General features: G+C 37.9%; 1 protein-coding gene across 4 annotated transcripts in view; it reads left to right on the top strand.

The window, feature by feature from the left end:
* Positions 1–27,382, top strand: part of LOC106056372 (uncharacterized) — a 37,559-nt gene that overhangs the window by 348 nt on the left and 9,829 nt on the right. For 2 of the 4 annotated variants that reach the window (XM_013213076.2, XM_013213075.2), the window contains exons 2-8: positions 3,933–5,247; positions 14,374–14,403; positions 15,015–15,195; positions 17,089–17,315; positions 21,444–21,713; positions 23,066–23,215; positions 25,392–25,577. In XM_013213076.2, the coding sequence (XP_013068530.2) occupies positions 4,026–5,247; positions 14,374–14,403; positions 15,015–15,195; positions 17,089–17,315; positions 21,444–21,713; positions 23,066–23,215; positions 25,392–25,577 (2,266 nt within the window). In that variant the 5' untranslated portion in view covers positions 3,933–4,025. The remainder of the gene's footprint in view (positions 1–3,932; positions 5,248–14,373; positions 14,404–15,014; positions 15,196–17,088; positions 17,316–21,443; positions 21,714–23,065; positions 23,216–25,391; positions 25,578–27,382) is intronic. The other 2 variants (XM_013213077.2, XM_056012841.1) reach the window with 2 other exon arrangements.

Raw genomic sequence — 27,382 nt, 5'->3', positions numbered from 1 at the left:
ACTAGACATAGTTTTGTACACCTTTACAATGTTTCGATCATCAGGAATAAATATCTCAAAGCTGTCATCTTTCCCTATGTTCATTCTCAATGACACTTCATAGCGTCCTCTGGAAACTTTTAATGTGCGTCCTCTTTTGAGGTGCAACAAAAATATGTAACAAAAAAAAAGTTAAATTATCTCGTTTTTTAATTTAAAAAAAAAGCGGTCAAATATATTTCAACTGTTTAGTCAAAAGGTCATCAATTATATCAATTTTAAAAAGGCAGTATGTTTAATGTAACCTTTGACCCCAAAGTAGTCTACAATACAGTAAGTCGTCCAAATAACACTTTGTTGATAAAATGTCTGCTATCATTTAGATGTTTTTGTTTTTTGTTGTTTTTTTCAATAAATATTTGAGACTTGCAACTATGGTGGATAACTATAAAAAAGATAGCTATTGTATTTTACTTTTTCTGGTGTTCAGAATATTGAAAGTCATAACAAGCTGTGTATTTTTTGTGCACATTTTAGCGCTCTAAAGTTTCTAAGGGTGATAACATTGGTATTTTAATGTACCTTCAACGGCATTTACTAAATGCATCTATTTATTTCAAAATCTGATCTAATTTTCTTCGTTTTACAAAGCTTGTACCAACTGACTGCGTCTGTCTGTTTGTCTGTCTGGTACAAACACTTTGTTCCTCCCACTTACCCCCCTTCTCGGATCAACTTGGTTCTTTGCACAGCTGTTCGAGGTTCCCAACAAAACATGAATCAGTACAAAATAGTTTACAGATTAATTAATGATAATTAATTAGTTTAATATGAAATAGGGAAAAGGGAAATAATATATAGATGTGTGTGGCTGTAAATGTGTTAAATGTATAATTCTTCCCCTTAAATAATCCTTTTTTTTTATTTTATCTACTTTAATACTATTTCTCTATGTAACTCTAGTTCATAGCTTCAATAATGTCAACCGGATCCTTAAAACTCGAAAACAAAAACAAAGAGATATCGGAGTTTAAAATTTCTTTTACAACGAAAACAAACAGAAAGTCGGTTCTTATGTGGACGTGTGACATAATGACCTCAATGCTTTTCTACAATTTGTTTTAAGAGTTACCATTATATTTTAGCTTTTGAACGTCTATATAGAAGGACTCAACTTGCAGAGTTTATATTTTTACTATACCTCTCTATTAAGTCACTCATTAATGGACCTCATTCACCAATCGTAAACATGCAACATTTAGTCACGTGATAATATTGATAAAACAACGAAAAAAAACTGTCACGCGATAGCCACTGTGTATTAAAATTAGATCGTAATTTGTATAGAAGAGATAGAGAATCACGAGGCTAAATGTTGTTTCTTTACGATTGGTAAATGATGTCCATTGAACTTGGGGGAGGGGAGGGGGGACGGACAGCTGATCCCAAAACATAGCGTTGTCAACCGCATTACCGTAAACATGCGGTAACCGTCAATTTAAAGTTGCTTCAATTTTATTGAAGTTAATAAGCGTTGCTTATATTTATACGTAAATCTAATAATTGTAGACCTAGAAGTAGGTCTAGACTAGATCTTAAAGAGCTCTAAATCAGAACTTAAGGTCTAGTGTTAGATCGAGATGTCTATTTAAGGAACATACCAATAAATACGCACACCATTTTGCCTTTCTCGCTGGCCGAATCTGATAATGCATAATTTCTAGCAAATGACGGTTTCACAGGTTCGATATCAACATTGAACCGAAATTTTATTTTTTCATTTTTTTACTATATTTAAAGTTAAATAATGGAGGTGTTATGTTTTAAAAAACAATTTTTTAAACGTTTATCTTGTTATATATTGTGTTTCTTTAAGCGACGTTAAATGAATACTTTAAAACCCCAAAACACCTCCAAGCTTAGTTTATCTTACATTGTTTCGCATTTAAAAATAACTAAAATTTTAGCACTAATAGTCAGCTAAATGAAGAACCAGGCCAGTTAATGAACAAAAAAGATGACTGTTATGTACCAGTATTTATGCCACGACGTGCCAGACCATCTTAAGACTCCCTGGTGTAACATGTAGACAAATCTCGTCATGTCCAGATGTGTTGCCATGTTGTCTGACACAAAAAGGTGATGTCACTGCTCGTCACTGTCTCATCCTTAAAGCAAGGTGAAGGTTGTCTTGGAGGAGCAACGACAAGGAGAAGCAAAAGGGGGGGGGCGAAATAAGAAGATCTACTAGTCTGGTTGTTAAGCCAATAATATAACAACTCTGTTATTCTGCTTCCTTGATTTAGCTTGAAAGTTATAGATGTAGAGTTTGTGTATATCGTACATTAGTTGCGATTTCACAAGACAATGCGTTCAGCTTATTTCAGTTTGAGACTGTCTAAATATAAAAAGGACACGTCGTAAGTTTGTGAACATGTTTCTTGCCTTGCCACGTCCACTAAAGTTTCCTGACACAATCTTATCAATGTCGTTGCTGCTTCGCCACGGCAGTGTCTTAATGAACCGTGGACCCGTCACAACCGCCCTCCTCCACCATTAAGTCAAAGCGTCTCGAAGTGGGCGACTTAGTCAATCAACAACCAAAATACAAACAAAGCTTATATTAAGGTGTAGCAATTAGTTTTGATCAGACTATAGTTAGATTCGTAATACATCCAGACTAACAATAATAAATCTGTGGGATGGCCCTTATCGGCACAACACCCATTTCTCAACGCAGTAATTGTGAAGGTCCAAGAAAAATGGCGGGTTTTAATACGCTCTTTTTGAGACAGACAAAAATATATTTAATGTGTAAACTTCATTTACATAGACTACGGACAAACATGTAAGTAAAAGTTATTAGTCATTACAAAACTAAAAAACATGACGAATGCTAATAAGTAGGTGGTTACCTTAGAATGTCAAGGTAGGGAATGAACGAGAAGCACTACCCATGCCTCAGCATACTTTAGGCGCATATACATTCCATAATGATACAAAGTTATAAGAATGTCTGAATATATGCCGGTATGGACAGTGTAAAAGAACTGCTTATTGTTGGGAAGCCAAGCTGGGCAGGGAAGGACACATATCCTGTATGTAGGGGCGACCCTAGGCCAAAGGCAATTTTTTTTTTAAATTATTTGTGTATTTATTTAGGTATATATGTATTTATGTGTGTGTGTGTGTGTGTGTTTCAGTGCATACACGTTTGTAGGATAAGTGTACTAAAGTCATGACTATTAATTATGACTAATTAGCCTGTATGAGTATATTTATATTTGATGTTCCCATTAGCAAACAGCACTAAAGATGGGGGGGGGGGGATTTATTAAAGCATGGAATGTACGAGCGTTCCAAAGTAATTATACTTAGAGAGGGGACATTCTTGGGCTCATAGCCTTCTTGTCGTGCGAGAGTGACTCAGGCGATCATAAGACTGAGTCATACAAGCATAAGAGTCAGAAGTTCACACGTTTCTTGAGGATTAAATTATATAAAGCATAACAGAGTGAGTCACACGATCTGACTAACAACCAGCTGAAAGAGCCACTTCGAAGCAGCAATTTTTTTTCTCCAAAGCTACTTTTTGTACTGAGAATTCTTTGTTTTACAAATATTTAGAATGTCCTAAAGTAGACGTGTTTAGACACTTCCTTACTGCCTCTGTTTTAATGACTTTGTCTCAGTCTGTTAGTGAGGTCTTTACGTAAATAAGAGAACTTTTTTTTACTTGCAAAGAATTTGATTTTGATTTTGCTAAAAACATTTTTTTTCTTTCCTTATATGTTAAAATTATTTAATTTTAAAACATTCATCATTAAATCAATCATTAAATTAGTTGGGGTTTTTTTTTGTCATTTAATTATTTTCTGAATTCTACAGCTTACATTTTCCCTCTTTATGAAATGAAGACAAACATATGATGACTCTTACTTCTATACTTACAGATATAATATGGCCTGGAGACTCTCAAACAACATCCAGTTTTTAATGGCAGTAATAAGCAAGAGAGTATGCTTGCACCTCCACATCAGATGTAGATGACACAGTTCGTGCCCCGTGTCTTCAGTATGAACGCGTCAGGTTCTTCCCAGTCGTCCAAGACTTCATTTAGACCTACAAGCTTTGAGTACTCTGAGGCCAACCACATTGAACCATACAATCGGTTCCATCCGTATCAATACCTGCCTCTGGAAGCTCGCATGAGCTCTTCCAGCGCTCAACATGACCCCAAATCTGCTCTGCGGCCAGACGTCTCGCCTTACCTGGCTCGACAGAGTAAACACCTTGAAAGAGATTCTGTGATTTTGAAAAGGCAAGACCTTGCAAGTCAAGGTAGACATGAAACTATGGAGACAAGTAATAATTCTGCCAGTCAAGGCGCTATCAGGACTATTAGTAACAGCTATCTGGGGCATAGCGGGGAAACGCCAAACTATGGTCTCGGTTGGATGAACAGCCCAATTCTGGAGAGGTCACGAAGAGTGGCACTACACGGTAACGGTCACATTTTACCGCGTGTTCAAAATTCAATATCTGATCGTCGCGATCTTAGGCACAGTGGTGACCTTCATTATGTCTACGCCTTTGGCAGAAATGCAGATTCAACGACTTACAGGCCTTATTCTTTACAAAATCTCCACAGTAGTGGCCCGATGGTCCCGAAGACGCTTCACGTTCATTACCGAGATATGACTCCGCCAAGCCCAAAGGAACTGCGGGTTCCCCAGGATCACGTTATGTTTGATCATCGTCCCGGCAGCCCAAGCCCCAGTTCCTACAACTATAATAATCACGTGTCGCCTGTCAAGCGTTCAAGCTTGCCGAAAAATCTGGCAGACCTTGACCTGTCAAGCAAAAACCAACTAGAGGAAATCCGACGGATATACGACAAAAAGACCAGCCCTGATCATGTCAAACTGAACAACCAATCGTCTCGCAGGGACAACAAGCCTCTGAGAAAATCGGAATCTAACGGGGATTTTAGGGGCGCCTGGAGTAAATCGAAGCGTGGTGAATATCCGACCCTGGAATTCAAGTTTACCAAAGACTTCGGATACGGGGATGGTCTTGGTATGGGCAAAATGAAAGAGTCAGTGGGAGATAGCTCTTTGGAGCCCTCCGTGAGGATCAGGGAGGGCTACGATGAGAGCCACAGGAGGAGGAAGAGAAACCACATTATATTTTTAGTCATTGTTATGGTCATCGTGGCGGTGGCCGTCATATCCGCTGTTCTGGCGGCCACATTGGGCTCAACGTCAGGTAAGTATTCATAGCTGCTGTTGAACTAATGGAAAATGGTATAAAGCAGCTGTGTACATTCATTAAGTTCTCACAGTTAGCAAGTATATTTCCTATTCGTTTGTTTGTGCATAAGTACAAAATGCTTTTGTTTGTGTGTGTGTGCTTATTAGTGAGACGGAAATAGATTTTTTTTTTATTTTTAATAATATTGGGGAGAGAGAGACAGAGAAAGAGAGAGAGAGAGAGAGAGAAAGATAAAAAAAATGAAATAGTTAAAATAATGTAGATAAATGGTAGATGCTTGCAAACTTAAAATTAAATTGATTATGATTCTTCAAAGCAGAACCAATCATTAAAGTAACAATTCCACTCGTAACAAGCTAAGTTAGGTTCTTTGATTGGAACTAAGGGTGGGTAGTATTGAGATATTGTGATACACGTTTAGAATGTTTTAATACTGTTTGTTAACTTTTTCTCTCCGTAATTATTTACCACTTTCTGGTGGAATCAACGTTGGTATCGTCAGTTAGGAGAGAAAGAGTTCAGATCGTATGTTCTTAGTTTTCTATTATGAGTATGGTATAGGTGGACACTAATTTCCTGTAGTCCTATTGTTAGATCTCTTTTAAAGGGAAACTCCGAAGGTTTTTCAAATTTGAGTTATGGACATATTTAAATTCTGCGTAAAAGTTGTAATAGTAAACATTTTATCATTTTTTATTTAAATGCTTAGAAACATTTATGTTTAATATACTATTCAATAATTCTAGACATCTAAAAAAAAAACGTTTTATTTTCTAAGATTTTGTTTTTGGATCAGTCAATCGTCACTTCCCTAAACAATACTGAAAGAGAAACCACATTTAACCAATCGTATCGTTTCTTTCTTACAGTAGCTGTTTGGCTGTTAGGTTTAAATACGGCCTAGTCCAGAGCTATGATACAGTTATATATATATAGGTAGATCTAAAAGCATTAGGATAACCAACTCGAGAAAAAAGGTAACATTTTCATCTAAGCCCCTCCCTGTCCTAAAAAGTAAATAGATCGTGTGTCTGACTGATTCTAATTTAACAAACTGGTCAGTGTAAGGCTAGTCTAGACTACGTGTAGTCGGTCATAACAAGACAACAAGCGATAGTGTTTGTTGTGTGTTGAGTGGTCGGGCGAGAAAATACATACTGTCGTGGTTAGTCATGCATGTAAATCTACTTTCAACACGCATTTTTTTCTTTGCTTACAAGATCCTAGATCTAACTGCATAGACGAAGATATATTTCTTTTACGAGAATATAAACTTTTCTGTTTGGTCTCCCGTTTTACAATAAGTAAATAGATTAAATTAATAGGTTAGTGTGACGTCACATAGAAACTCGGTGGAAATCTGATCGTTTTGGATGCGCATGAAAATTACATCAGAAAACATCAATTACTAAGTTATTGCAAATTAAAAAAAAAAGATTGATATATTCATTATCTGTAAATCAAAACACATTATATAAAAAAAAATTGTTAAAACCATCGGAGTTTTCCTTTAAGATTCATTTGGTACATGAACATTTCTACTGAACAATCTAGACTCTAAATGTGAAATTTCTTTTGAGCAAATTAGACTACAAATGCGACATTTCTACTAGGCAAGTTTTAATTTGAAGGTTAATTTGATTCAATAATTTGATTAAATAATGAAATGAAAAAAACTATATTTAGTACGTTCATGAGTTAAAGTAAAAAAAAACAACCGATCCACTTCGATACAGAGATCTAGGGTTCGAGAGATTTTTAGTTCTGCGCATGCGTAACCTTTCGGTCTTGAATGGGAAATAAAGCTCGTCAGGACGTCTAAATTAGCAGATATAAGGAACGAATTTATGTAAAAATGCTTTTGAAACACACATTTGAAGGTTAATTTTATTCAATAATGAAATCAATAGACTAAATGTAGAGTTTATATGTGTCAAAGTAAAAACCTATCTTTGCAATGTGTAGTTCTTAAAATTTAGATCCAGATCATATCTTATCTTTTCTTGTCTCATGTAAACATTTGTTTTAGGGCTACTTTATCCTTTCTTGTCTCATGTAAACATTTGTTTTAGGGCTACTTTATCTTTTCGGTCTTGTCTCATGTAAACATTTGTTTTAGGGCTACTTTACATTCGTTACGGTTCCAGTTAGTACCAAGGAACATCTATGCCAAGTTTTATCAAGATTGGTTAAACAGTTTTGATTTATATTCGGGACATACATACATACATACATACATACAAACATACATACAAACATACATACATACATACATACATACATACATACATACATACATACATACATACATACATACATACATACATACATACATACATACACACGCCTTACTTTATGCTTATAGAAGTGAAATTTGTATGGTGAAAGTTGTTTTTATAATTCATCTTATCAGCTTGCTAATTCTTCATGGGAACAAACAAAACAAACATCTGGAACCTGCATGGCCAGTTTTTGAAAACGTCTGTAACGATTTTCCTAGAAATTGGACAGTTTATGTATTATATCTCTTGGAAAATAATTAATAGCTAATTAGTCATATGAAAAAACTCTTGTTTAACCGTTATAAATTTTTCAAGATATACTTTTCTAAAACTCACTTTGGTCTGGAGGTGTAGACAGTCTTTGAAGACATGTACGTCATCGAGTAGTGATGTCTTTCTTCACTAACCAGTTCACTCAATAAACAGAGGTTCTGGAACAGGTTGCGCACCGTCAAGTCTGGATCTATATAGACCTATCACCCAAACTAGAATCTTCTAGACCGTATATCTAGATCCAGTATTCTACTCTAGACTACGGTCTTTTAATGTTGCCAGGTCTGGTTCTGTATCACCAAACTACAATTTGATATACTCATTTCTAAAAAAAAAAAAAAAGGGGGGGGGGAGTTTTTTTAAAAAGGAGTGGGTAAAAAATTTTATTTTCAAACTCTAAAATTCCTGGTGGACCTAGGTCTAAGTAATTTGTTTTTGATAAAGCAATAAATTTACGGAACTTACATTCCGTGCTAATTCTTTAATATTTTTGTTTTGTATTTAGTGTTTTGTAGTTATATCACTATCTTATCCACACCACAAAGGACAACACAACAAAGTGACGAAGACTTCTGAGGGCGAAGTCGTCATAATTCAATGTGCCACAATATCTGCTTCACCGGAACCAAAAGTTTTGATTTATATTGTAGAGAGAATAGTGTGGAGTCCAAATGGTATTTTTTCCCCAGTAAAATTGGTTACATTAACATTGTTCTACTCAACTGTGAGGACAACAAACAGTGCGATAAGGACTTCCGAGGTCTCTGTCCTTCTGACGCGTAAGCGAGTTGTCAGAACTAGGTCAATTTGTAATGTTGATCACAGGGAATCAAGATCTCAGATGACACATAGGCCTAAATACGAAACTTGTCATACTTGTACTTCTAATTATTTTTTTTTAAGGAAACCTCAGAATTCGCGCTATTCAGTTTTAGCTTTATCATCATAGGAATCCTTGGGCCTTGGGCCTCTTTTCTTTGCCTCTTTTTTGGGATTTATGTGCCTCTTATATAGGCCATCTTGCCTCTTTTGTGGGCTTTTTTTTTTTTTAATATGTTTTTATTTGTAAGTTATCATAATTCACAAGTATTAAATCATAAACAATTGAAAAGTGATTAACCTAAAAATATAATAACAGTAATAGAAATATTATTTAATATCAAAGACATACTACCTAACCAATGAACCCCCTAAAGACAGTAAAAATGATACAAGTATTCTCTACTCCAGAACAATCAACACAATATCAGATATCCCTGACCCCCAACACCCTATTTCTGAAAAACTACATGAGCATTGTACAGGTATATGAAAATCAAACTAGATAATTCTCTACCCTAAAGTCCATTATTTTTCTAAATGTTAATTCCAAGTGATTAGGATCAAACACCTTATTATTATGTAGACATTTGAGCCAGCTTCTAACTTGAAGGAATAATGGACATTCCAAATACATATGTTTCTCATTATCAGCATTTTCAAGGTGGCATAATATACATTCACGGTCATTTACCCGTCTTCTAACCATAGGGGTCATCCCAAAGATAAGTCTATAACTAATCTCTCTAGCTTTTGGTGGAATATGTTTACTGTGTAGGTTTATGAATGTGTACTTGCATTCTGTCACCCCAAGAACTCTCCCCTCTTAATCCTATTCACTAGGCTTTCATGTAACAGCTTTTTAAGTGTTGTGTATGATTCTTTGGTTTTGTTGTGTATTAAATGTTCATTACCAGGTAAAATTCTTGAAATAGATCTGTAAAATGGATGAGTGACTGTACCAAAATAGTGAGGAGTATCATTGTGTATTGGAAGAAGACTACTTAATCTTAAACCATAATAGTAAATTGTCAAGGGAAAGTTTGTTGGGTTCCTAACTACTTGACCTACAAATTTTAGCCTTAGCGACTGTATTTTTGTTTTAACATCTTGCAAGTTTATCCCCCCATCCTCTTTGTTTTGAATGAGTGTAGTGTGCTTAATGCTCCTAATAGTGTTTTTAAATATAAAGCTTCTAATTAACTTGTTCAGCTTGTTTATGAATTTAGGAGGTGGCTCTGTAATGTTAGCTAAATAGACAATCTTTGGAATGACCAAACTATTTATCAATACAGCTCTACCAAATATTGTAGAACCTGTGTGCTGATAAAGTTTAATTAAGTTTGAGGCTTTGACAAAAAAATTCTCCCACTGGTCTTTACAATAGAACAAACGATTTCATCATCCGTGTGTAATAATGTGTATTTGAGTTGTTCATGTTCTTGCCTCCTACGTCCCTGAGCTAATGTAGATATTAACTGGCTTTGCTGCTTGATAGAACTTTTTAGGAGTGGCCATGTCTGTGTTAAATCGAAATGTGGATCTTGTATATCTTGTAAGTAGGAATTTAGATTAGTAGAAACTAACTCCACGAAAAGGGGAATTTCCAACAGAGAATTGTTAAATTTCCAGTGGGATGACTTTCTTTTAATTTCTTTGTTTTTTATGTCCAAAGTAACTAACACCGCTTTGTGGTCTGTGTATTCTAGTGTTTCTTCCAGATGTAACACCCGACTTATATAGAAATGATTAGGAGCATACACTCTATCTAAGCGCGTCGAGACGGGGTATGACCTATGCACCATGGTGGTGTCACGACCCATAGGTTCTAGTGTCCTGTAAACATCAACTAAATTAAAATTCCTCTCTATCTCCTCTAAGAAATTATTTGGTTTTTATTAACGGCACCAGTTGATTCGAAATTTAAAAAATATGTTTACGAATTTCTGTACAGATATAAAATCAACAAACTCAAATTAGGTAAACCTTTGTAAGATTTCAAAATGACATGTAATTCTTAAACTAAACTTTGTCTCGAAATATATACTCAACATTATAAAAAAAAAAAAAAATTAAGCGCTTATTAAGTGACAAACCGAAATGGTAAGTCATAGACCTATATATATATATATATTATATATACAGAGAGAGAGAGAGAGAGAGAGAGAGAGAGACTGGACCAGCTTTGTCAAGTGAAAAGTTTTGGCGAGATTTTTATTATACATCATAACCAGCAGCGGCGTACCAATAGCCACATAGTCTATTAAGTCTATATCTTTTAGAATATACATTTCTGACTGGTCATCACACTTACCGTTGACCTGTTATTGCATAGCTAAAAGGCCATTTGTTTCTATGGTCCACAGTTAACAAGAGTATCATGTGGCTAGCATAACGATCAATCGCCTTTACTTTTCCCCAACTAATGTCCGTTACCCATTACAGCTTGGTGGACTCTTTGACATTAACAAAAATAAATCCAGATTAAGGGCAACAGTTTATATAATCAAAATGTAACATCACATACTGGCACTTAAACACTTCGTAATGTGTTTGTCTCCAAATGAAACTAATTTCATTCTACCAGTATATATATAAGTCTATGTACTAGGGCTGTGGTGGGCAAACCTTTTGAGGAGCGGGCCATAATTATTTTATTACGTAATTGCAGATAGTTAGTATCAGATTTATGCTATCACTATTTAACTTATGTGATGTATGAAGCTACAAGTGATTTGATGATAGTACATGCGTCAATTTATTTCTGACAACGCTTGTTCTAAGCTGCTTACAAATATATCCTGAAATAAAAATTACACCTAATCTTTGAGCATAAGATATTCCATTTGGACAACTTTCGACAAGCCGTCTAATTTGGGACATTTAGAAATGTTTGAGATGATTATTATGGTATGCAAGTCTGCTTTAATTACTTTTTTCAATTCACATTAAAAGGCATACTTTAAATATCTAAATCTTTGTCAATAGCACTGAAGTTTTGAAATCTCCTTTCCCATCAACTATAGTCTTGCATCAAGCACTATTATTAGTTTTTAGTTTGCAGGCAGTTTTGATTGAAAACCCCAACAATAACAAATCCAGATATTTTCCTCTTATATCTGAGCTTCACTCCTCCTATCGTAATAATGCAGAGTATTAAATCAAAACGTTCAAGAGTATTAAACTTTCCACAGATGCATAAAAAAAGTTAACTCTTTCTCTCCTAACTGACGATACCAACGTTGATTCCATCAGAATGTGGTAAATAATTACGGAGAGAAAGAGTTAACCCTTTTAATTTTCCCTTTAAGGATCGCCTAAATGCACAGTAACAGAACAAGTTTCATCGATACCCTTTATAAATAATACTAATTGCGTCGTAACATTAATATTTTTGTCAGTAGTACTTAGCAGAACCCCCCCCCCTCCCAAAACTTGCGATCTATGGAGCAGATAATGTAAAGTTCATCTGTTTCTGTGGCCCGCGGTTAACGAGGGTGTCATGTGGCTAGCACAACGACCAGCCGCCTTTACTCTTCCCACACCAATTTCAGGTACAATAGATCTTTAGTGCATTCTATATTGAAATTGTTTCAAGCGGTAATTATTCTAATAGGTTGTTGACGTTGTTTCGCTGTTCTATTCTGCCACTGTACTGTTGTTGTTTTTTGTTATTCTGTCACAGCACTGTTTTTCGCTGTTCTGTCACAGTACTGTTTTTCGCTGTTCTGTCACAGTACTGTTTTTCGCTGTTCTGTCACAGTACTGTTTTTCGCTGTTCTGTTACAGTACTGTTTTTCGCTGTTATGTCACAGTACTGTTTTTCGCTGTTTCTGTCACAGTACTGTTTTCCGATGTTCTGTCACAGTACTGTTATCCGCTGTTCAGTCACAGTACTGTTTATCGCTTTTTGTTCTGCCCCTGTACTGTTTTTTTTGTAATTCTGTTCTTTCACTGTACTTTTCTTTTTTTCCTTTCTGTTTTGTCACTGTAATGTTTTGAATGCTCTGCCTGTTTGTTACTGTGGTGTAGTTTTTAGCGGCCCCCGAAAGAGGAAAAGACGCTATAAGTTTTGTGTGGAATGTCTGTCCGTCTTTCCGTCCGTCCGTCCCGTTTAGATCTCGTAAACTAGAAAAGATAGTGAAAATCCGACATCACAATATTTTAGACCATTCAAAGTTCTGATGCAACGGCTACTTTTTTTTTCTGAAAGCAAAAAATCTAATTTTTTAAATCACTTATGCAAGCAGATTTTTAAAGAGAAAAAGCTATTTAGTATGCATTGTAAGTTAGACCTAATTTAAAACGAATAGTAAGTAATCTTTTAAACTGCATTTTCTGAAAAAATACATCTGTAATGTATATATGTTCTATTAGATTATTGTTTGGGCTAGCGCGGCTAGCTGGCTCAAAACTCTACATAATAATAAGGTGTTTGATCCTAATCACTTAGAATTGACATTTAGGAAAATTATGGATTTTAGGGTAAAGAACTATCTAGTTTGATTTTCATATACTTGTACAATACTCAGGTAGTATTCCAGAAATGGGGTGCTGGGGGTCAGAGATATTTGATATTGTGTTGATTGTTCTGGGGTAGAGGATACTTTTATCATTTTTCTGTCTCTAGTGGTTTCAATGGTTAAGTAATATGTCTGTGATATTAAATAATATTTCTATTACTATTATTATATTTTAGGTTAATCACTTTTCAATTGTTTATGATTTAATACGTGTGAATTATGAGAACTTTCAAATAAAACCAAGTAAAAAAAAAAAAAAGCCCACAAAAGAGGCAAGATGGCCCATAAAAGAGGCACATAAAGCCCAAAAAAGAGGCAAAGAAAAGAGGCCTAAGGCCCAAGGATTCCTATCATGATAAAGCTAAAATTGAATAGCGCAAATTCTGAGGTTTCCTTTAAAAAAAAAAAAGAAAAAAAGAGTTTGCGCTTTTTCAAAACAATTACATCAATTATAACACTAAGGTTAGGCCAGGGGAGGCGCGGTAGCCGAGCGGTCCCGGGTTCGAATCCTGGTAAAGAATGGGAATTTCAACTTTGGAATCTTTGGGCGCCTCTGAGTCCACTCAGCTCTAATGGGTACCTGACATTAGTTGTGGAAAAGTAAAGGCGGTTGGTCGTTGTGCTGGCTACATATCACCCTCGCTAACCGTAGGCCAGAAAAACAGATGAACTTTACATCATCTGCCCTATAGACCACAAGGTCTGAAAGGGGAACTAGTTAGTCCAGGTTCACACCTAACTTTGCATCCACTTGTACCTATCCTTTGATCTGCTGGACCGTTGGGGCACTACACAAGATCTGTCAACCTTCTTTCTCCATTCTCATCTCTCATTTGTTTTTCATATAATTTCATTCGGATATTCTTTCTGAAAATATTGAAGCCTGCCTGGGTGGACCACTTCGGGGGCCGATTTTGAGTTTGTGTTTCCACAACCTTTGTAACCTTGTTTTTTGTTGTTGTTGTTTTTTAAGCTGATTCTTGCCACTGAACTTTTTTGTTTCAGCTTGTTTTTGTTTTTGTTTTTTTTTTTTGGCTATTATATTTGTCACTGTTCTAAATTATCATGGGATTGCACTTTGTTCTGACACAATCTCATTCCAAGTCAACGTACTTATCCGACAATTCAGTACTTATGCTTATTTTTACTTGTTTTTATAATTTGTTGTTTTAGATTTCAACTATTTTTATACTGAAATTTCGTGTTATTATTTTTTTTCCCAGGCAGACAAAGAGCTGGCAGTCAAAATTATTGTAAGTAAACATTTTAAATTCAGCAGAAATCATCCACATAAGAAAAAGTAGACAATTTTTGTTTTCATTTATCTTGTACAGGCAGGGCCGGTCTTAGGCCACTGCAACCTATGCGGCCGCGGTGGGCCCCGCACTTTCATAGGCCCCGCGCGATGCGAATTCTAGGTGTAAATTATTAAATTAAACCATTTTAACTTATTATTAAAGGGTTCCTGAATTCACCTGAAATTATAAAATATAAGATAAGTCATGAAAATGTCCTGAGATTATAAAAATCTTCTGAAAACTGATGCAAATCTTAAAACAGACAAAATTGTCATTTCGATGTGTCATTCAATATGGCAAACGCCAATCCTACTCGCGATTAAAAAAACTTTGGTCATTGGCCTGTTGATAAAACGCGTGTATATATATATAAGTTATATATGAGTAACCAACTAGTAACAAATAGCATCTTATATATACGAGCAAATTTATCTATGCATATATTCTATCTATATTTAGCTTAATGCAAAGATATCGTTGTGGCGTGAATAGATAACTCTAACTCGTACCCGAAAAGTTGTATACCTAGGGAGAACGCATATGTATATGTGTTTGTGTGTTTGCAGCTATTGTTGTGGCGAATTTAACTTTAAAAATCCTGAATCGAGGCTTTCAAGAGGAACTGCTAGACAGCAACTCGCAAGAATTTAAAGATTTGTCTGCGTCTTACAGCATAGAAATCGACAGACTGTTTCAGACTTCAAATCTGGCTGAAGTTTACAGTCAAAATGAAATCTTATATTTCAGGTAAAGTGTATTATTTCATAACTTTCACCAGAATGAACCAATGCGTCACGGTTAAAGTTAGGGAATCTCAAAAAATATGCATATTTAATTAAAGTGATTATAATTAGGCGAAGGAATAATTAACTCTCTTTATGCACCATCTGGAAAAGATACTTAAGTTACGCCCCATTAAGTTTGAGGTTCATAAATATAGGTTTGGCTGGAAATTAGGAGATTTAAAGTATATATGTTCACTATGTTTCTCTCTCGTCATTTCTTATCTTAGTCTCTCTTTCTCTCCCTCTCTTTCTTTCTCTCTCTCTCTATTTGATCTGTTCTCTATGTTCTTTCTCTCTTTCTCTTTCTCTCTCTCGCTCTCTCTTTACTGTAAAGATAAGACTTTGAGTCCCCCAAACCAAGAGACGGTGACGTATGCCAGATTTGCAGATTTGACCGTGGTCCTGGTGAAACAAAAGTATTAAAGCTTCCCCTTTCAAACCTTGCGATCTATGGGGCAGACGATAGTAAATGTAATCTGTTTGTCCAACGGTTAACGAGGGTGTCAAGTGTCCAGCACAACGACCAACCGCCTTTCCTAAAATCCCGAGATTCAAAATCCCAGTCTTCACCAGGATTTGAACTTGGAACCCTCGGTTCGGAAGCCAAGCGCTTTACCTTCAGCCACCGCGCCTCTGTGGTCCTGGTAGGCTGGGGTTTATTTATTTTGATTTCCCCTGTTTGAGCTTTTCCTTTAGTTTGCGTTCTTCTTTCATCTAGCCCCCCCCCCCCCTCCAAACAAACCATTGCTTTGAAAAGTAAACTAGCGTTATATTCTCTGTCGGGTTCTATACTCATGACATTGGTGACTTTGTATCTCTTTTGGATAGCTCTCAATTCCTTGTTAGGTTTATACACTTTGTGAAAGACTTAAAGTTCTGTAACCAATAGAGCAGTGGTTCCCAAACTCTGAGTACCCTTCGCCCCCCCCCCCCCTCTCAAAATGTACATGCATGAGACTAAAACATTTTTTTTTCTATTCAAATGACAGAGGATAGAATTGGGTTCCCTGGTTGTTCATTTTAATCTGAGATTCCACGTCTAACAGTCTGTTGTTTTTTTGTTTTTTCGATTTAAGGGCAGGTTAAATCCCCAAATTGAAATATCAACAAATCTGTCACAATTTTTTGAGTGCCTTTAAGTTTGGATGGATAAGTTAATGATTAAAATAAACATATTTAAAAAACAATTTACCTTTCAAAAAGTGTATTTTTTCACCTGTCATCTACTGTCGAGATATTGTAGATTCTTTTGGACGTTGAAAAATATCCCTTTTCAATTCCTGATCTTTGAAAAACTTAATTTTAAGATGCAAAGTAACATCGGTCCTGAGTTTGTACAATTATAAAATAAAATGATGTTAAAGAATATGATTAATATACTTCTTAATATATTAATATTTGTTTTAATTTATTAACTGAACGTAACAAATAGGTGGGTTTTTTTTAAATCAGCATAGTTAATGTCGTGTAACGCGTACCTCCATCTAAACTCTTCCCGTACCCCTGTGAATGAAACTTGTATATTAAAATTCACACTATTTCACTCCAATAGTTCATGTGATATTAAAAGTTTGAATTCTTACTTTGTGAATAATATTTGTTATCTTGAATTATTATTTCAAAACATGTCGAGAGTCGTATTAAATCTTTCCGGGGGCAGCAGTTCGCCGAGGGTCGTAGTTTGCCCATCACTGCTTTAAACCAAAAAAAAAAAAAAAAACATTCTCCCTAAGATGATCATATTTCTCTAAAATGTTTGTTCAATGCGACATTATGTCGATCTGCAAAATCCATCCTGTTTGTTGTGTAGGCCCCTAGACCCCCTTCGCTAATCTTTGCATTCTACACTCTCCAGGAACGGAAGTATCTACGCCACATCGTCCATAACCTTCGTTGATGAAGGCCTGGTGAAAACGTCACGGGATGTTGAAAACGTCATATCCGCTGCAGACTTTGGCAGCGAGGGAAAGCACGATGACCTTGTACAGCTGGGAGAGTTCTTCGTGTGTCGCTCTTGTGCTGAAGTCCAGCTGGAATTTGTGACAGTCAATGAGAAACCAAAAGTCTTAGCAGAAGTCCACGGTACGTCTTAATGGGAAACTGGATATTTTCATCCCCAGTACTGCTGGTGAACTGAAAGTGGGTGGCTGAGCAGTAAATTGCTTGACCGAAGGTCCCTGGTTCGAATCTCGGTGAAGACTGGGATTTTCAATTTCGGGATCTTCGGGCGCCTCTGAGTTCCCCCAGCTCTAATGGGTACCTGACATGAGTTAAGAAAAGTAAAGGCGGTTGGGCGTTGTGCTGGCCACATGACACCCTCGTTAACCGTGGGCCCCAAAAAACAGATGACCTTTACATCATCTCCCTAAAGACCGCAAGGTCTGAAAGGGGAACTTTAACTTACTTTACTGTTAGTGAACTACGTTTATGCTGCTTTTTGTTTTAAACAAACTAAAAAAAAAAGACTTGAAGAGAAAACATACAATAAGTATAATACTGTTATAAACCTGGTGGTAGCACAGATGGGGGTAGTGGTGTGAGTGTAGTCAGCCGACGCAAATCGCCCCAGGCCAGCGCTAGAAGAGCGGTCAACCGTGACGAGTTACGACGGTCAGCCGAGACGAGTGTCAACACGGCGGTTCGGGAAGGATCGACGGCGGTCCGGGAAAGATCGACGTCGTGAACAGAGCTCAGGAGCGTCACGAGAGTTGTAGTCATCTGACCACCTAGAAACGTCGAGCGGCGTTCTGTCCGGTTCGAGAAGGCCAGTAGGGACCCTATATAAGAGCGGAGGCGACGCAGTCAAGACGGTTCAGAAAGCGGGTTCGACAGGAGTTCAGAACACGGTCGACTACAGCACAGTTCAACGGTGTGGTTCTGTACGGAGCATTACGACGGTTCAGTGCGGAGTACTGTCAAGTACAGTTGAGACGAACGGCATCTTGATCTTGGTCTGTGATCGAGTCCGACACAACGAGCCTAGTGTGTGAAGTCAGTCCTGAACTGTTGAACCCAGTGCAAGCCCGGAACGAGACGGAGAGGCCAGTGCAAGAGTTGATACGGCGAAACGGTGTTATCGGAGAGATATTTGTACAGTGTACGTGTTGCCAATTGTACAGTATTGGCTGTTATTTATTCAACTATTAAAGTGTTACGTTACTTTGGAGCCCTGAGTTGTCAAGTTCTTTAGGTTGGTGGTGTATGGTGCAGTTTGCAGAGAGCCTGGATAGTGAGATACGTAACAACTGGTGTCAGAAGTGGGATCGAATCGGAACGGATTGGATCGGATCTACTATGGCTCGTCTGAAGCTGCTGTACAAACTTGAATTTATAGAACTGAGGCGAGAATTGCGTGAACGAGGGCTGAAGAATGGCGGAAAGAAGGAAACTTTACAAGCACGCCTCCGAGAAGACATTGTGGAAGAAGGTGAAGATCCGGACACATATCTTTTTGAAATTAAACCAACTTTAAGAGAGTTCTTGGATCAACAGCTAGTTGACTGGAAGCAAGAGTTGCGGGCTATGAATACGACATGGAAGAAGTCCAACGAAGAGACCTGTACCAAGCTTGAAAAGATGTATACCTCAGTGAAGGAAGCGACGAACCCCATGGTGAAAACGATGGACGTGGTGGAAGAAACTTTGTACGACCAAGAGGACTTGAAAGATAAAGGAGCTGCGCCATCGTTAAACAATGAACTACTACCCACCCAAAGCTTTGAAGAAATATGCAGTGACAACGGCAATGCTGATGAATGTGGTGCTGCCTGTCAATCTGAAAACAGGGAGTACAGACCTGTGAAGCCGAAAGAGACAGATGAAGAGACAATGGAAGCTGCCCATAGTTCGAACGAATCTTGTGCTGAAGCTTTACCTGGTATGAGCACCTCAAACAGCAAAATAGATCAAGAGAACGCTGATTCTGCCTACAAGCCTGTTGCTGAGGGACGTTTACATGATGGAAGCTACCAGCGAGGCTTGGACCCTACAGACGTTCGTCCAGATGCTAAGCCCATCGAGAGAAGCCCTGGTGGTGATAATGAGGACCTATTGAAACCTGACGAAGCCGTTGAGAGACATATGCAAGTCGAGAGATACCAGCCAGGTCCAAACCTAACAGACGTTGGTCCAGCTGCCAAGACTGGAGATGAAAGTCCTGCAGAGAATCCAAGGAAGCCTGACGTCGAAGTTGATGGACATTTGCACGATGAAAGTAATCGACCAGGTCTGAAACCAACAGGTGATTGGCCCGATACTGAGACGAGAGAGAAAGGTCCTGATGATGATGAAGAAAGCCGAATGGAGCCTGAAGCCGAAGACGAGGGACCTTTGCACGAGGAGTGTTACCAACCTGCTCCAACAGCATGCCCTCCAGACAAGGCTGAAGATGTTGACCTGTCCCACAATTCCCTGTCCTGTGGATTTGAAGCCCATCCCAGTCCTTCTTCGCAAAGCCCTATGAAGCCACCTCTTTTGCCAACAATCTTGGTAATCCCTGCCCTTACATCCTATACCTCTCCATGTGTCAAGTGGCTGCCCTCAGTACCAAACGACAAGAGAGCGATGCAACTACAACGTCACTGCAACAAGAGGACGATCAACTGGAGGAAAAGAAGAAGGCGGCGTTTGCTTGGTCCAACGTGCATGGTGATGCTACCAAGAAATAACTGCAGCCACATGAAGACCAACTGGCGGAGAAGAAGAAGAAGGCGACTTGTACTGAGTGCAATATGGATGACCATGCGATCACGAGGTCGATACAACCAGATGAAGGCTAACTGGAGGAGAAGAAAACGTTTTCTGAATTCAACATGGATGGCGATGAAAGCACGACGGCGAGGCAACCAGGTCAAGGCAAACTGGAGGAGAAGAAGGAAGCGACCATTGCTGACTGCAACATGGATGGCTCCGTCAAGCTCAATAGGCAAGCCAATCGCCACCGATCGACCTCCACCTACAGCGATGAAACTTCACAGCCAATGTCATGAGCTTGATTCTGTCCGGGACGGACAGATCTAAGGAGGGGGCAGTGTTATAAACCTGGTGGTAGCACAGATGGGGGTAGTGGTGTGAGTGTAGTCAGCCGACGCAAATCGCCCCAGGCCAGCGCTAGAAGAGCGGTCAACCGTGACGAGTTACGACGGTCAGCCGAGACGAGTGTCAACACGGCGGTTCGTGAAGGATCGACGGCGGTCCGGGAAAGATCGACGTCGTGAACAGAGCTCAGGAGCGTCACGAGAGTTGTAGTCATCTGACCACCTAGAAACGTCGAGCGGCGTTCTGTCCGGTTCGAGAAGGCCAGTAGGGACCCTATATAAGAGCGGAGGCGACGCAGTCAAGACGGTTCAGAAAGCGGGTTCGACAGGAGTTCAGAACACGGTCGACTACAGCACAGTTCAACGGTGTGGTTCTGTACGGAGCATTACGACGGTTCAGTGCGGAGTACTGTCAAGTACAGTTGAGACGAACGGCGTCTTGATCTTGGTCTGTGATCGAGTCCGACACAACGAGCCTAGTGTGTGAAGTCAGTCCTGAACTGTTGAACCCAGTGCAAGCCCGGAACGAGACGGAGAGGCCAGTGCAAGAGTTGATACGGCGAAACGGTGTTATCGGAGAGATATTTGTATAGTGTACGTGTTGCCAATTGTACAGTATTGGCTGTTATTTATTCAACTATTAAAGTGTTACGTTACTTTGGAGCCCTGAGTTGTCAAGTTCTTTAGGTTGGTGGTGTATGGTGCAGTTTGCAGAGAGCCTGGATAGTGAGATACGTAACAATACTTTAATTAACTGACCAATCATCGCTGGATGTGATCAGTTGACAGTTGGATTATTTTATTTGAATGGCAGAGTAGTTAGGTACTAATCTATAGATTTGAATCTCGTGCCTGATGCAGACCTAATGAAATGACCAGGACTTAAGTACCTGGGTTTGCCAAACAATAGATTTCTGACCTGGAGAAAATAGAAACGGTAAGTCGTGTTACTGGCCTCGCAATACCATCGTTGATTGTTGTCCTATAAACAGGCGCACTTCAAGTTATCTTCCATATGGCCATCTAAGTCTGAGAATGGACTTTGTAGATTTACTTAAGTGTCCATATGTTGAGATATGGATAGTTAGATACGTCTATAGACTTTAGATCTTATATAAATCAAAATTTAAATTCACCATTTTAAATACTTAATTTTAATTTTCAATTACAAAAGATCCTGATTTGTCAGCACCACTGCTATCCGCCACAGCAAAACTGCCATCCCTGATAACATCAGAGGAGGATACGGTAGCAAACACAACCAAATCTTTTGTTATTAGCTCTACAAGTAACACTGACGATGAGAATAGAATCACAACTGTCAAGTCTGTAACAAATGATAGCCCTGACAGTACATCGAGTCACCAGAATCAAGAAAATGCCTTCACACCAACGTCAGTACCAGATGGATCTACATCAGGTGATACTTACCAGAACATAAGAAGTAAGTAAATCTCTATAGTGTAAAACGCATTCATTCTAATATAATGACTCAAGTCACAAATTCATTGGTTGTTAGTGTCAACGCTATATCTTTTGTCAATAGAAATGTTTCATTACCAGGCTTATGGCAAGAATTTTTAATCATGATTTTTTTTTTAAATTTGAGTAAATATAATTTACTAAAAAAAAATCTGTTTATACCCTTGATAACAAATGTCTCGACAAATATTTGTTCAAACTAGTCGACCCGAGGCGTAGCATACGCCGCTATATTGCATGGCCGGCCTTAGGCCAATGCAACCTATGCGACCTCAGTGGGCCCCGCACATTCATAGGAGCCGCGCTAATTCTAGGTGTAAATTATTAAATTAAACCTTTTTATAACTTATAACAGATTTCCCGTGGCCTCCTGATTTACCAGGAGCTTCTGGAAATCTCCTGAAATTGCAAAATATACGAAAAAGTCCTGGAAATCTCAGGAAATTATTAAAATCTTTTGAAAACTCATAAAAATGTCCTGAAATAAAGACAAAATTGTCATTTTCAATATGGAAAGCTCCAATCCTAATGAACTAATGAAGAATTACTTGAGGTCAACAATTCTCGAAGATAGATTGAAACATTTGGTAATTCTTGCTATTTAGCTTGAGCTATCAGGATACAGAATTTTTATGATATACTGTATGACTTCGCTACACGCAAGGCTCGTAAAGTAATTCTGTACGTAGTCAAGAATGAATAAAATGCAAAGACGAATTTATTTTCTAATAAAAACTCTTAATTTTCACCTATTATCCATATCCCTACACAAACTTGGCCCCGCGCAATACGTTTCGCATAGGGCCCCGCAATGGTTAAGTCCGGCCATGGTATTTAGTGAAGAGTTAATACAGATACGATTACTTGTTCTTCCCCCCCCCCTCGTCTTTATTTTTTTCGTCGCGAAAGTTACGTCCGACTTGCAGAAATAAATAGTTATCTTTCCATGATGCGTGTCCCGCATGGACGGGAGACGAAGAGAATTATATATAGCTTGCTTTTGTTGAACGAGTCTTTCGTGCGCTGTGCGCTCTGGTCCAAACGCTAGTGTGTACATGTAAAGAGGGGGGGGGGAGTTCCTGGGAGAAAGTTTCCCTTCTGCCTACAGGTGCCTAACTCCTATTGAGATTTGAAATTATGAGTGCCTGATAGGTAGCAAGCGGTTTTTAATACTCTGGTTAGTATTCAAACGACTGCCTCTTAACCATCTGATCGAATAGAACATGCCATAAATTAAACAATATCTGTCAACATCGAAATACAATTTTGAGAATCTGCGAGCAATATACAACTACAATTCGCGTCTTTCTTAAGCAGGTATCTTCCTAGAAGCACTCAGCGTAAGCCAAGATGTGGCTAAGATTAGATGCTTGACCAAGAACTTCAGTGGCTGGACAAATATCAGTATTTGGCACTTACCGCTCGATGCAGAGCCTGTTTTGATCATGAGTTTGAAGGCAACAGGTAGAACAAATTAATTACGTTTGAACATGCAATAAGATTGTAGTATATACAGAGACGGCTTTTGCTTCGCCATTGACCTATATAAAATAATGAAATTGTGTCCACATGAGGGACGTATCGTATTGAACATTGATTAGATATATTCCTATAATGGGCGTAGCCAGGATTTTTTTTTTTTTGAGGTGGGGCTATGTCAATCTATCTATCTATCTATCTTCTATCTATCTATCTATCTAACTATCTATCTATCTATCTATCTATCTATCTATCTATCTATCTATCTATCTATCTATCTATCTATCTATCTATCTATCTATCTATCTATCTATCTATCTATCTATCTGTCTATCTATTATTTTAATAATTATTTATCTATCTATGTATGTCTATCTTATCGTATCGTATTGAACATTGATTTGATATCTGCCTATCATGGGCGTAGGAGGGGGTCCCCGCCATTATATATATATCTATATATCTATATATATATATGTGTGTGTGCGCACACACATAATTAATCTTTTTACATTCTGACCCTTCATTGTTTCGGAAGATATTTATTGTACCCTAGGATAGGTTCTTCCTGGAGTTAGTGGAAAAATTGTAGACTCCCCACCCTTGCCAGCAAGAGGGTCTGGGGAGCACTGTAAGCTCCCCCAGCGCCAAGCACGATTTCCTGTATTAAAAGCTAACAAAATGCATATTCTGAGGTATCTACAGTATCCAGCTATAAAAAAACCTAATGTGCTTTTCTAACTTATATCATCCCGCGCCGTTTGACGCTTGCGGCGGCAAGCTGATTCCACCAAAAATCTGTCACTTGCAATGTCTGAAGCCTTTTCCCACATGGAGGAGGTTTTTAAACACAAAACCCCTCTTAGCTACGCTCATAGAATCTGGTGACTGAAAAATGGATAGTCATATATTGAAGAGGGGGCTTTATCGTTAATTTCGGAGGGGGGTTTTAAAATCAAAATCTTACTTAGCTCTACTCTTGGAATTTGGGGGATTGTCGTTTGCGTTATTATTTTGTTTTGTTTTGTTTTATAGAAGAGTGAGACTCAACTGCAAAACCCCCTGGTAAGGGATTTTAAACTCAAAACCTTCTTGGCTGTGCTGGGACAAGGGATGGTTTAATATTAAAATCTCACCTAAAATAAACAAAATCAAAGTAAAAAATCATTTACTAAACTCCAACCCTCCCCCCCTCGCAGGGGTGAGACTTCATTTCGGGGGGGGGGGGGGGGGTTTGAACCCCAACCCTCCTACCCCTGGCTACGTTCATGCTGCCTAAATAGATTTTAGTTTACAAATATTTGGTTTACAGTTGTCTTTTTTTCTGGCTCTATCTATGGCGATTTACTGAACTATTTATCTATCTATCTATCTATCTATCTATCTATCTATCTATCTATATATATATATATATATATATATATATATATATATATATATATATATATATATATATATATATATATATATATATATATATATATATATATATATATCCTTTAAGCTAAGTCATGTGGGGGTAGAACAACAAAGAGGAGAATGACCATGTCTTTGTATATTATATTTCCTTTGCTATTGCTCCTCTATTTTTAAAAGATTTTACATTCACTAACATTTTAAAATATACAGAGTACATCAACGAAGTTCATGAATGTTCAAATAACTATAGGGATGTTTTAATAAAGGGCCAGGAACGGTTTATCAGTGATATTTCTTTTATAGTCCATGACCAGCGTCAACACATTGCTGATGATACATTTACACGTACTCAGAAGATGTTTTTACAAACGTTCTTACAAGATGGAAAAAAAAGCTTGGTGTTAACTAAACAAACATATATTTATTTGGGATAATATGCATATTAGTTGAAACATTGTATAAATGCGGTTATTTTCATAAACTTTAACAATTTTTCTTTAAGTTATATTATGTATTTCATATACCGGTAGTTCCTGATACATTATGCACATCGATGACATTAAGACTTATTATTACTATCTATCTATTTATCTGTCTGTCCTCTGTCTATGTATCTAGCTATCTAGCTATATGCATTATTTATTTATTTTCTTTTTTGTCTTACTGTACTGGTTTAAGACTTTTAAGAAATGTAAGAATTGTTACTCAAATAATGTAAAGGCGTAAATCATTTCAACTCCAGGAGTGACCACTTATGGACCCCTGTACTCAAGTCGAGTGGAGTCCAAGTACGATTTTAACGAAACACACATTACGTTGACGACGACCTTGTCTCAGTTAGAATGTCACGACCTTTCCAGTGTGCAGTGTGTTGTGACGGACAAAACAGGAGCACGGCTGTCAAGGACTGTCACAGTGGATGTCGCAAGTAATGAATCACCCCCGGTGACGGGTTTACTTAGACTAGTAGCATTTAAATTGTTCCGTCTCTCTAGAGTCAGTTTGACTTAATTGATTATAAGCATTACGTAAATTTTACGTAAAAACTGTCAGACTTGTTTGTTATGTACGCTTCGAGCAGTCGTCAACATGGTCCCGCGTTTCTGCTTCAAACCCCACCAGTCTTCACCCCCCCCCCCCCCTCCGCTGGACATCATAATCTACATTTCACACAGTTTCCTTTCAACTCAATGCTCTAGAGAGCAGAAGTGCCCAATACTTTGGTCAACAGCTGAAGAAAATTATTTATGTCCATAATGATTATTGTTAGTTGCGAGGAGAGGGGGGGGGAACTGCTGTGTGGGCGACATAATTCTGACCATAAATAATGCCCAAGCTTCCATCTCATCAAAAAAGCTATGGTCAGTGAAAAAAAAAACATGGTCCTCAGCTCTAGAAGAAAAGCGTACCATACGAAAAATGACCGGCTCTTCTACCACTAAAGCGAAAGCCACCTCGAACTGCAATATATGTGGACGGGAGTGTCTCTACAATAAAAGAGCTCCACAGCCACATGAAAAAGTGTTCGAGATGAAACATTTTCCTATTACAACAGTTCCAGTTGATGAAATTTATTTTTCAATATTTACCTGGATTGGAGCAAGTATTGACTATGTGAGTGAAAAAGTGCTCTGCCTATCCCCTTTATAATTCCCATGTGAACTAATGATAAGTCCAGAACTAATGATAAGTCCAGTTGTTTTTTTTTCTTTGTCTAAGTGAAATACTAACACGTACAAGTTGTAAGTAGGGTATATATATGTGTAGTTGTTAGTTTGAACCCCAGCCATTTCTTGACTGCGTCTATGGTTTTTTTAATCACTTGCCTTGTTAATTTTTACATAGACATGTACTCAAGTAAGAGTAACTTCCAAGTCGCCCAGAACAAGATTTCCGCCTACATTAACTGTCGTCTTGATGGTCAAGCTCTGCCCGCTGTCACCTCTGCCGTCCAGCGGGGACGTTTGGGTTAGATGTTTGGGCTAGGATGTTTGGTATTAGAACGTAATAATCTGAAATGTGAACATCCTAAACATATAAAACAAACAAAACAAAAATATTCTTGGATTTAAAGAATAGTAAAGTGACCTTTTTAGACCTAGTGGTCTTTATGGCAGATGATGTAAAGGTCATCCTTTTCTGTAACCCATGGTTCACAAGGTTGTCATGTGGCCTGTACGACGACCAATCGCCTTTTTCCCCTACAAATGTCAGGCTCTCATAAGAATGGGATGGACTCATGGGCAGGGGCGGACTGGCTATATGGGCATTTGGGCAAATACCCGGTGGGCCAGTACTCAAATGGACCTAAAGGGCTTTATGAATGCCACTATGGCACGCATTAAATTGTTAAAGGTTTTATAATATTCTCATATATGAGGGGCTATACGAGCGTCATGTTAAAAACATCTTTTACAGACTACAGTGTAATACTAATTTAATCTAACACATTTTCAAAAATAATGTAATTGCCGTATACAGTGCTATTAGTAGGCTTTATCCTTTTAAAGCCTACAAACATAGGATTAAAAAGCAACATAAGGTCTATATTTATTAAAAAGATATAGAGGATGCATACAGTTATCGATACATTATTAAAAAAATAACATAATGATTTTGAGAACAGATAGGACTATAACTGGAGGCCCATCATATGATATACAATTTATGAGCTGTAGTGTATAGAAATGCCTGGGCCGATTTTGACATCCAGTCCGCCCTTGCTCACGGGTG

Source organism: Biomphalaria glabrata, chromosome 15 (assembly GCF_947242115.1).
Source record: "Biomphalaria glabrata chromosome 15, xgBioGlab47.1, whole genome shotgun sequence".
Taxonomy (NCBI): Eukaryota; Metazoa; Mollusca; class Gastropoda; family Planorbidae; genus Biomphalaria; species Biomphalaria glabrata.
This window is presented reverse-complemented; position numbering and strand designations above follow the sequence as displayed.